General features: G+C 34.2%; 1 protein-coding gene across 9 annotated transcripts in view; it reads left to right on the top strand.

The window, feature by feature from the left end:
- Positions 1-12,640, top strand: part of SHPRH (SNF2 histone linker PHD RING helicase) — a 96,537-nt gene that overhangs the window by 29,387 nt on the left and 54,510 nt on the right. For all 9 annotated transcript variants that reach the window (XM_081829107.1, XM_081829102.1, XM_081829105.1 and 6 more), the window contains 3 exons: positions 1,767-1,930; positions 2,042-2,298; positions 3,642-3,763. In XM_081829107.1, coding sequence (XP_081685233.1) covers positions 1,767-1,930; positions 2,042-2,298; positions 3,642-3,763 — 543 coding nt within the window. The remainder of the gene's footprint in view (positions 1-1,766; positions 1,931-2,041; positions 2,299-3,641; positions 3,764-12,640) is intronic.

Genomic DNA, 12,640 nt, shown 5'->3' with positions numbered 1-12,640 from the left:
ATGAGCTAGGTAAAGAGGGATTCTTAACAAAGAATTCTCTGTTGTTAAGGGAGTAAAATATAAAGATGATCAGGCAGGAGAACAGACAATAGGGTAAAGAGAATTCTTAACAAAGAATTTTCTGTTTTTAAGGGAGTGAAATGTAGATGATCAGGCAGGAGGAGAACAGAAGGAAATCACTGTGGCTATAATACAAAGAGCTAGGGAAAATACTGTAGGTTGAGAGACTGAATAGATGGATGTAGACCAGACTATGGAGCATTCTATAGGCCATGATAAAGAATTTTATTTATTTTCTTACGAATAGTAGGAGCCATTGAAAGGATTTAAACAGTGGTTGGGGGTCATCTCAGTTGGCTACAGTAAGTGATCTAGATAAGTGATGCTTGCACTGTGGATTTGAAATAGGACTGTCCCAAAGAAATGGAAAAAAGTGGGTAAGAAAAAAATTAATAAGGCTTAACAGTGATCAGGAGATGCTAAGACTTCTGACTTGCATCCATGGACAGTGACAGTATTTACCAATGAATAGCACTGGAAGAGAAGCATGTTTGGGCAAAGAGATTATGAATTTGATTTTGGCAAGTTGAGCTTGAGGCACCTTTGGGACCTCAAAGAAGAGGTAGCACATAGGCAGCTGGATTGATTTGAACAGAAATATGTGTATAATATATCCATCGATATCTGCATATAGGCAGTATGTCTTTCAGATGTTAACTTACTCTCAGAAGTCATCAAACTTAATTCAACCTAAATATTTGTTGGGTGTATTCAGAATAAATTCATGGCCTTTTTGTAAAAACAATTTTCATGGTTTCTAAAGAGAATACAGCCCAATGTGAACATGTTTAACAATATAGAAAAATATAAAGAAAATATAAAGATTACTCAACCATAATCTTCATGTGAAGATATAACCACTATTCCATTCTTTTCTATATAAATATATATATATCCTCAAAACACATCATTTTATATTCTTTTTTTTCATTGTATCCTAAGGCAGTTTTCCATGTTTTAAAAATTCATCATAAATATGAAAACTGTGTAGGGTATAATGTTAAGTGAGTAGAAAATGGCATATAAAATTGTGCCCAATCATGAAATACATAAGAAGTACCGTGCAGTAAATCTAACAAACATAAGACCTGCTGGATCAGAAAAAGAAAGCTTTTGTGTTATGGAGAATACTACATAATTTATTTTATCATTCCTTTATTTGAGTCATTTTTCTTCTGTTTGTTGTTGCTATGAATATCACCATGTGGCTTAATCTTGTCTCTATTTTTTATCGTTTTAGTCTTACTTCCCCAAAGTAGAATAATTAGACCAAAAAGTGTAGTGAATATCAGATCAGTGAATGTTCTTCATATCACCTATGTCATTCAAACTTATTTTAAAATCCAGCAAGTCTCGCATCCAGTAGTTTCAGTGTCTGACTCTTCTTATGTATCTCTTGATCAGGCTCACACAAGTGAGTCATTTTCTAGTTCCCACTTCTGATGGAAATTCCAGACTTTTGAATTAAGTAGGTTTGTGTAATGGTTTCACATTTTAGCTCCTAGCACAAAATCTAGAGGAAAATAAATACCCAATAAATGTAAGTCAAAGTGGAATTAACTTTCAGATGCAAGAGTCTATACAGTCTGCATTTTAATTCATGGAAAATACTGTTTACTGTATAATGTCTGTAAAAGTGGCTATTCAAAATAATGAGGAAATATAGAAACAATTTTCAATGTGCTTTTTTCTTGTTTTCTTCTCAGATCTTTTTGGGTTGGTGGTCTTTCTTGGTATTGAACCTTACTGTGTCAAACACTGGTGGGTTCGACTTCTTTATCGCCCTTACTGCAAGAAGAATCCTCAGCTCCTCTACAGCTTTATTGCCAAGATACTATGGAGGTCTGCAAAGAAAGATGTGATTGACCAAGTCAGTAGGATTAAGTTTTTACTGATTAAGGACATTATAAGAGGACAGAAGCAAGAGTTGGGATGGAAAGTTAAATTTTCAGGTGAAATCATTTTTTTCTTGTCCCTACAGATCCAGATACCCCCTCAGACAGAAGAAATCCACTGGCTTCACTTTTCTCCAGTGGAAAGACATTTCTATCACCGTCAGCATGAAGTGTGCTGCCAGGATGCTGTAGTAAAACTCAGGAAGATTTCTGACTGGGCGCTGAAGCTCAGCAGCCTGGACAGAAGGACTGTTACCTCCATCCTGTATCCATTGCTGAGGCTCAGGCAGGCCTGCTGCCACCCACAGGCCGTTCGTGGGGAATTCTTGCCACTCCAGAAAAGGTTTTATTATCAGTTTCCTTATATTGCAATTGATAATATAGTAGTGATAGTGTTTAAGCTGTTAGCCCACAGTTTCATTCAGGGTGTTAAAACAGAGTTGTCAGTTATTTTTAGTAACGTGGTTTTTCTTTGGTATGGGGCCCCATTTATGAAAAAGAGTCACATTATCAAAATTATTTTCATGGTTTTGGACATTTAAAGTAAGGACTATTTTGGGCTTTCGTTTTGTTCTGGGTTTTTTTGCTACACTTCAGGCTTTTGTTCTTACTATATTTTTTGGTTCCCACATCAGAGAATTAGATGAGTTAGATTACCATTACATATTTTCTTTGTAATTGTGCTAAGTCTGTATGTTTGATTATTTCATCCTAATATATTAAGGTATTTATGTCCACAGTAGTCTATTATCCCAGAAAGTTTTCATTCATCAGACTGTGACTCAGCAACTTGCCTTTTTCTTTTTTTTTAAACACCTGGTGTTAAAAAGATGAGGTGTTATTAAAAAATATGAAGAGGAATTATATTTTTGTCTTTGCCCTTACACAATTTGTGGACAAATAAAGGAGATGACAGAGATTATAAATTTCTCTAATGTAAGGCAAACAAACATATTTCATAAGAGGTACATATAAATGGCTATAGACAGTTAGAATGTGGAAATAATTTCTATATAAATGATTCATGTTAGCCTTTTGGTAGAAATGGCATTTGATCTGAGCCTTGAAGAATTGTCTTTTTTTTTTTTTTTTTCCCAGATAAAAAGAAATTAAGGCTCATGGAGATTAATTAAATTATAATGCTAGGGATTCAGACAATCTTTTTTTTTTTTTTTAAGATTTTATTTATTTATTTGAGACAGAGAGAATGAGAGAGAGAGCACATGAAAGGGGGGAGGGTCAGAGGGAGAAAGAAGCAGGCTCCCTGCCGAGCAGGGAGCCCGATGCGGGACTCGATCCCGGGACTCCAGGATCATGACCTGAGCCGAACGCAGTCGCTTAACCACCTGAGCCACCCAGGCACCCCAGACTTAATCTTACCTTCTGAAACCCGTACTGTTTCAAATATATCATGTTGTACTTTGTATTTTAGGAAAATTTTTCTAGTTCCCTTCTCTATTGAGATAAACTGGGAAAAGGAAAGAATGATGGGATCAGATAGAAGAATGCTTGCTAAAATAGTAAGAGGTAATTGAATTAAAAGTGATAGTGCTAAAAATGAAGGTGAAGAGAAAGATCCTGAAGATTCACAAAGACTCTATAAGGGTACTCTTGATATTATGTGATGAAATACTCTCACCCATAGGATTTTCTTTTCAGTTCTGAACAATCTGCCTTTTCTTTTAGCACCATGACAATGGAAGAGCTGCTGACATCTCTGCAGAAGAAATGTGGAACTGAATGTGAAGAAGCACATCGGCAATTAGTTTGTGCTCTCAATGGCTTAGCAGGCATCCACATCATTAAAGGTAGAAGGTGATTGCTTTGTTATCTCTGAATCTTCTAAATATTTAATGAGACAGATTAGTTATAGTAGAAATCAAAATCCCCTGAAGAAAGACATACTCACACACTATTGATCTTCATTTAGATAGGTTCGACCATATGGAAAGCACTTATGCTGAACATTTGAAAAACCCTTCAAAGTTTCCATATGCTTTCACCAAACACTTCCACTTTAGAAGTTTGTTGTTGTTTACGGAAGGTAGGTTTTGAACAAAAATTTGGCAATAAATTATTAACCTTAGTCTATAGTAGTGAACAACTGAAAACAAGCAAAATATCTAGGAATGGAAGAATGGTTAAATTTTGACACATTTAGGGGATCTTAGTCATCAATTTACAAAATAATATTGTTTGTAAATTCATTCTTTCAATACATATTAGAGTGTCTGCTCTGCACCAGTTGTGATCTCAGTACTAAAGTACAATAAAGCTGAGTAAGGTCTTTGATCTCGTGGACCTTAAATTCTTAACAAGGAGAGATAGACAAATATACAATGTGTATGGTTATAGTTATACTGTTACACATCATGCTCAAAATTTAAGCATGTTAAAAGGGAATCTTATATTTCATGGAAAAATGTTTAATTGGTCTTTCTTATCTCTCAGGGGTTACCATTTTTCATTACCTAATGTCCAGTGTCTGACAGTCTATTGTTTCATATATTTTGTATGTTATTTTACTTGTTTCAGAAAGAAGGGCAAATTCATTTTCCCTGTTATTTTGTCATGGCCAAAAGCAGAAGTTATTTAAATAGCTCTTTTAATGAGCACCATTTAGTAAACCCCTTTCCATATAAATATGAGAATCATCAGGCTGTATTTTGTAGGTTCGAGAGTAAAATCTAAACATGTTAAGTGGAGACATTGAAACATAAATTTAGACTTCTAAAGATGCAAATTTCAGTTTGATATAGAAAATACACTTAATAAATAGATTAGACACTGTAGAAAAAAAATCATTAAAATTAAAGAATAAAATAGCAATAGAAGCCATTCATCATGAAAAACAAAGAGAATAAAGACTGAAAAATTTGAAAAGAGCATCAGTGAGATTGTAGATAACTTCAAGTAGTATAATATAAATGTACTGAAGTCTGTGAAGAAGAAAAATATATGAAGAAATACAAAGTTATATTATGAAAGTGTATATTATATACAAAGTTATAACATGAAAATGTAAAGTGTAGAACAGTAATAGTACAATATCTTGGAGAATACGTGGATATATATAATGTAAAGTTTTTATACTATATATATGAAGTGGCATAATATCATGACAGTAGACTGACAAATCAGTAGACTGCTATATCCCCTAAAACAACTACTGAAAACACAACAAAAAGTTAGAGGTAATAATCTAAAAGATGAGATAAAAAGTAATAATGAAAAATTCTTAATCTAAAAAAAGAAAAAAGTGAAACAAAGAACAGATGAGACAAATATAAAACAAACAGCAAGATAATAGATTGAAACCCAAGCATATCAGTGGTCACATTAAATGCAGTGGTCTAAATGCCCCTTTAGGCAGATTTTCAAAACGGATTTTAAGAAAAGTAATATCTGATAATACACTATCTACAAGAAACCCTCTTTTTATTTAAAGATGCAAATGTAAAAGGTTAAAAAAGGATATGCCCTATTAACACTAATCAAAAGAAAGCTGGAGTGACTATTTCCACCAGGCAAGAATATTACCGAGGATACAGTGTTATTCTATCACGGGAAAATAATCCTAAATGTTTATGCACCTAAAACCAAGGCTTCAAAATAAAACACAAACTGTGATAGAACTACAATGAGAAATAGGCAAATCTACAATTATAGTCAGAGATTTCAACATCCCTCTTCCAATTATTGACAGAACAAGAAGACAGAAAATAGAGGCATGGAAAACTCAACACTAACAACCAATTGACATAGTCAATAGTTATAGGACACTTTACCCCACCAGAGAATACACATTCTTTTCAAGTGCACATGGAATGTTTACCAAGACAGAGCATGTTCTGGGCTGTAAAACAATTCAGTAAATTTAAAAGGATGCAAGTCTTAAAAAGTACATTCTCTGACTACAATGGAATTAAATTAGATGTCAAAGATAACTGCAAAGTCCCCAAATATTTTGAAACTAATTAAAATAATTCTAAGTAATCTTTGGGTTAAAGAATAAATCAGAAGGGAAACTGGCAAGTATTTTGAAGTGAATTAAAATGAAAACAACATTTAAGAGTTGTAGAGTCTTCATCAGTAATTAAAGGGAAACTGATAGGACTGAACACCAACTTAGAAAAAAGTTATAAATCATTGACATCAGCTGATACCTTAAGAAACTAAAAAAAGAAAGCAAATGAAATACCAAGTCAGTAAAAGACAGAAAATAATAAAGATAAATGCAGAAATCAATTAAAAGGAAAGCTAAACCAGTAGAGAAAAACAATGAAATCAAAAGCTGATTCTTTGAGATGAAAAGAAAGTTATAAACCTCTAGTCAAACTGCTTAGGGAAAAAGAAAAGACACAGATTACTATTATCAGGAATCAATAATGAACAGAGCTGTAATCATCAAGACAGAATGGTACTGGCACAAAAACAGACACATAGATCAATGGAACAGAATAGAGAGCCCACAAATGGACCCTCTACTCTATGGTCAACTCATCTTCGACAAAGCGGGAGAGAATGTCCAACGGAAAAAAGACAGTCTCTTCAACAAATGGTGTTGGGAAGATTGGACAGCCCCATGCAGAAGAATGAAACTGGACCATTTCCTTACATCACACACAAAAATAGACTCAAAATGGTTGAAAGACCTAAATGTGAGACAGGAGTCCATCAAAATCCTACAGGAGAGCACAGGCAGCAACCTCTTCGACCTCAGCCGCAGCAGCTTCTTCCTAGAAACATCACCAAAGGCAAGGGAAGCAAGGGCAAAAATGAACTGTTGGGACTTCATCAAGATAAAAAGCTTTTGCACAGGAAAAGAAACAGTCAACAAAACCAAAACACAACTGACAGAACGGGAGAAGATATTTGCAAATGACATATCAGATAAAGGGCTAGTATCCAAAATCTGTAAAGAACTTATTAAACCCAACACCCAAAGAACAAATAATCCAATCAAGAAATGGACGGAAGACATGAACAGACATTTTTCCAAAGAAGACATCCAATGGCCAACAGACACATGAAAACGTGCTCAACATCGCTCGGCATCAGGGAAATCCAAATCAAAACCTCAATGAGATACCATCATAAAAAATGTATAGCTAATGCTATACTTAATGGTTGAAAACTGAATGTTTTCTGAGATCATCAACAATAAAGATTCTTTTCACCTGAATTCTCTCCAGTGCTGTTAAGACAATTAAAAGAAATAAAAGTTACCAGTTTGAATAGGAAGAAAAGTAAAAGTGTCTTTATTTGCTGCAATATGATTGTCCATGTAGGAAAACTACTAAAACTAATAAGTGAGTTCTGAAAAGTAGCATTATACAAGAAGAGTATATAAAAATTTATTTTATTCTTAAATGTTAGAAATGAATGATTAGAAATTATGACAATACCGTTCATAGTAGTATCAAAAAAATAGGAAGTACTTAAGCATCAACTTGAAAAGAGATGTGTAAGACGTTTACAAAAGTCACAGAAACATTGAAAATTACAAACGTGGCTGAAATTAAAGAACATCTACTTATACCATGTTCATGGATCAGAAAACTCGTTATTAATATGTTGATTCGCCCTAAATTGATGTATAGTTAATGCAATCAAAATTTTCCAGTCAGAATTTCAGCAGGCTATTTTATAGCAGTTGACAAGCTGATTCTGAAATTCACCTAGAATAGCCAGAACAACTTTGGAAAAAATAGAACGATTGGAAGATATACACTACCTGAATCAAGACTTATTCTAAAACAACAATAATAATCAAGACAGTGTGACATAGGCATAAAGATAGGCAAGTAGACAATGGACCAGAATAGAGTCCAGAAAGAGTCCCACTTACTTATTTATGTTCGTTTGATTTTTCAGCAAAGATGCAGAAGTATTTCAGTGAAGAAAAGTTAGTATTTTCAGTAAATGGTGCTGGAACAATTAGATATCCATATTCAAAAAATAAAACTTCAACATTGCACCATATAAAAAATTCATAATATAGAGGATATTAAACCGGAATTAAAACCTAAAACTATAAAACTTACAGAAAAACACAAAGGATAAAAAAAATTTTTGATTTGGGATAGGTAAAGATTTAGAGATGACACCAGAAGCACAGTCCATAAAAAAATTGATAATTTGACTTCATCAAAATTAATAACCTCTACTTCTCAAAAGGCATTCTTTTTTTTTAAAGATTTTTATTTATTTATTGAGAGAGAGAGAATGATAGAGAGAGAGCATGAGAGGGAGGAGGGTCAGAGGGAGGAGCAGACTCCCTGCTGAGCAGGGAGGCTGATGCGGGACTCGATCCTGGGACTCCAGGATCATGACTTGAGCCGAAGGCAGTCGCTTAACCAACTGAGCCACCCAGGCACCCCTCTCAAAAGGCATTCTTAAGAAAATAAAAAGATAAGGTATTGAATAGAGAAAGTATTTGCAAATCATATCTCTGAGAAAGGATTTGTATTCAGAATATGAAAAGAACTATTAAAAACCAGTAATAGGAAAACAATGCAAGGAAAATAGGCAAAGTGTTTGGACAGAGTTCAATCAATATACAGAGATGCCAAAAAGCATATGAAAAGATAGATATTCATCATCATTAGTCATTAAGTATATGCACATTCAAACCACGTCCCTATATGCCTTTATTGAATGGCTTAAATTAAACAGATTAAATGTTGGCAAGGATGTAGAAACAACTGGAATTCTCATTCATACATTGATATTGAGAGTATAAAATTGTACAGCCATCTTTCTCTTACTTCATTTACTCATTAGCTTCATTTCCATGACCTCAGCTTACTTTTATAATAAACTTGCAATGAGCTCAGTGCCTCTATCTCTATTTTAGAATTATTCTTTGCAGAAATTTATTCTAATTTTTTATGATAACTTTCTGGCTATCTGAACTAAACTGTTATTTTTTTGCAACTTTAATGAATCATTGAATACTCTCTTGAACAGAGTCTATTGTTATTCATCTATTACTGCATTTGTGATATAATAAGATTGCATAGTTTTATAGCTTTTATACCATAATGACTTTTAGGAGCTTTCTTGTAAGTAATGAGGGAATTACTGATGTAAATGTGCCTTTTTATAAAATCTACCTTTAAAACCTTCTTTAGTAGCTTTGGTTTAGATAATTTGATTTTAGTCTCTTCAAAACTTCAAAACTACTTAGAACATAATTCTTAAAATCATTTAAGTATTTCATAATGATGAAATAATGTACAGTTTTAAGCACTTTTATAACTTAGTATATACAAATGCTTCTTTATTTCTACATTCCTCACAAAATTTGTGTATTTAACTCTTCATTATATTGTTAGAACTAGAAAGGCATTTTGTGATAAATTCCAATTCTTCTGACCTTCCCACAAAGCTTATTAATCCATTCTACTTGGGTACACAGTCATGGAGAGAATTTACCATTTTTCTTGTAATTTACCTAATAAGACCTTCAAGAAATTAGTTGCCCAGAGAAATTTGTGGTTTTGTCTGATACAAGGAAATGTTCTAACCCTCTTGGAACTGACTGGTATGTCTAGTTATTAGCTTTTCAGCATAACAGAACCAGAACTAGAAAGTGTCTCTTGTCCTGAACACTTGCCTGGAGTTTGGAAGGCTCACAGAAGCTGAGTAGAAGTAGCTCTAGACAAGAACTGAAAAAGATGGGCTTCTTATTTGCTGTAGTTGTAGCCCTCTGAACTTGTGTATATATATATATATATTTTTTTTTTAAAGATTTTATTTATTTATTTGAGAGAGAGAGAATGAGAGAGAGAAAGCACATGAGAGGGGGGAGGGTCAGAGGGAGAAGCAGACTCCCCGCCGAGCAGGGAGCCCGATGCGGGACTCGATCCCAGGACTCCAGGATCATGACCTGAGCCAAAGGCAGTGGCTTAACCAACTGAGCCACCCAGGCGCCCTGAACTTGTGTATATTGTTGAAGGTTTATGAATCTGTTTCTTTATCAGTAAAATACATATAATACCACTCGCTTTGCCTCCCTTGAGGTGTTGTTCTTAATGTGAAGTGTGAATATACATTGAAAACTTTATAGAAACATATAAATGAAGAGTGGTGTTACTGATAATATGAAGTAACCTCAGATTCTTACCACTTTCAATCTGTTTAGAATGCAGTTTTTATTATCAATAACTAATGATAGGAGAAAAGGCATATTATTACATATTCCTGATAAATTGTACAAATATAAATAGCACATGCAACTTTGTGTGCAAATCTTCTCTGTAGGACATTGCCTAGGAAATACTTCATTTAGCTGGCAGTGTTTACAAATACGGATTTTCTCAAATAATTCTTAATTATCGCCATCATTATCATTGCCCTTTCAGTTGCTAAGTGTGTCTGTGACTATAATATTCCCAGCATCAATCTAAAATATGAAATAATCTCTGCTTTACAATGCATAATGAAAGACTAAATAGGGCAGCATTTTTTTTAATTGAACTATAGTTGAGACACAATGTTACATTAGTTTCAGGTGTATAATGTAGTGGTAAGACAACTCTGTGCTATGCTGTGCTCATCAGAACTGTAGCTAGGGGCGCCTGGGTGGCTCAGTCATTAAGCATCTGCCTTCGGCTCAGGTCATGATCCCAGGGTCCTGGGATCGAGCCCCAAATCGGGCTCCCTGCTCCGCGGGAAACCTGCTTCTCCCTCTCCCTCTGCCTGTGTTCCCTCTCTCGGTGTCTCTGCCTGTCAAATAAATAAATAAAATCTTCAAAAAAAAAAAAGTGTAGCTAGCTAGCATCTGTCACTATACTACTTTTTAATAGAAATTTAAAAAAAAATTAAACTTTATTTCAACTTAGAAATAATTAGGCAAAAGGTGGCAAATTATGTGTCCTACCTAATAATAGTTTCTCGTAGTCCCAAATTAATTGAGTGAAATAATTGTGATTAAAATCTACAGAATACTTGAGTGTCACAGATAAGAAATATGTGTGCTTCTTCTTAGAGATACATAAATAATGTACTATTTCAGATTAAAAATCTAGCATCATATCTGAGAAACGATCATTTTCCTTTTTTTTGATTCAGAAAGGTGTTTTTTTTTCCAAATTATTAAACATATTTATCCACTCAAGAAATGAGTGTTGACTTTGCAGACCACCGTATTGCTAGATTGTTGTACATATTAAGTTACAGCAGAAAATATTTTTTAAATTCCCTAAAATTTGTGCCATTACTTAAAGTATTTATTAAGAGAAATTCTGGAAAGGCTGAAGATTAGAAATAAGTCTAAAAGAATGGATTAGAACAGGGTTAAAACATAAAATAGTTAAGATTTCCTATTCTGCCTTCTTCTTTTATGACCAGCAAAACTGCCAACAAAGCATACAAGCAGTAAAGATGCTTTACTTTATTTTTACTTGCTTTTCTTTACGAACATATTGACTGTTAGACTGTAAAATAAATATAAGACTTTAGAAAGGACTGCAGTTCTTCCCAACTCTGGCTTTCTATGGTTTTTCAAATCACCAGTAGTGGTTTCTTTGTTTTTTGAATCCTGTAGCTCATACTTTTTAGAACTACATTCCTCAGAAACAGAATCACTTCATGTGGCCTCCCTGAAGAAATGATCATTTTCTATAAGCATTTTGTATTACACCTAACATTTCATGTATATATTGTATTTCCTCGTTATTGCCCAATGATTGAGGTATTATCCCCATTTTACATAAGAAAACTGACGTTTGGGCGCCTGGGTGGCTCAGTTGGTTGGGCGACTGCCTTTGGCTCAGGTCATGATCCTGGAGTCCCGGGATCGAGTCCCACATCGGGCTCCCTGCTCGGCAGGGAGTCTGCTTCTCCCTCTGACCCTCCTCCCTCTCATGCTCTCTGTCTCTCATTCTCTCTTTCTCAAATAAATAAATAAAATCTTTAAAAAAAAAAAAAAAAGAAAACTGACATTCAGGGGCACCTGGGTGGCTCAGTCATTAAGCATCTGCCTTCGGCTCAGGTCATGATCCCAGGGTCCTGGGATCCAGCCCCACATTGGGCTCCCTGCTCAGCAGGAAGCCTGCTTCTCCCTCTCCCACTCCTGCTGCTTGTGTTCCCTCTCTTGCTGTGTCTCTCTCTGTCAAATAAATAAATAAAATCTTTAAAAAAAAAAAAAAACTGACGTTCAGAAGGCTTAGTTGGTTTCTCAAGATTATAGCTAATAAATGACAGATAATTTGCCCTGGATCTTTTGATTTCAAATTAATTTAATTTTTTTATTATACTATGCTTCTTTATCAAATAGACATTTTAAACCTCAATATTATGCTATCTTTGGTAGGTTGAAGCTCTTCATCAAAAATTTCTAAAATGGAGTACTATATTACTTGCAGATTATCACAATATTAAAATAAATTTCATATTTCCCATCTTTGTTGTAAAACTGGAACCCTCATTTTATTCTGTTTTTATGACTCAAGCTTGGAGAGTAAATGAATTTCTTCCCTTGGCCTTTTTTCTAGTCTCCTTTTCAGATTTATTCCCTCCTTTTCCCTGCTATGTTGTTATGCATGGTATGAAGATTATGAAAAAGAATTATTCATCTGATCCTTTCTAAGCACTGTATATAGCACACTAGAGGGTCAGTGTGGCAAAATACCAAGCCAGGGCATAACAGGAGGTGCTTCACTGCTCTTTTCAGATAG

Source organism: Leptonychotes weddellii, chromosome 8 (genome assembly GCF_054177405.1).
Source record: "Leptonychotes weddellii isolate Sample4059 chromosome 8, ASM5417740v2, whole genome shotgun sequence".
Classification (NCBI taxonomy): domain Eukaryota; kingdom Metazoa; phylum Chordata; class Mammalia; order Carnivora; family Phocidae; genus Leptonychotes; species Leptonychotes weddellii.
The sequence above is the reverse complement of the archived record's forward strand: the minus strand, read 5'-3'. Positions and strand labels throughout refer to the sequence as shown.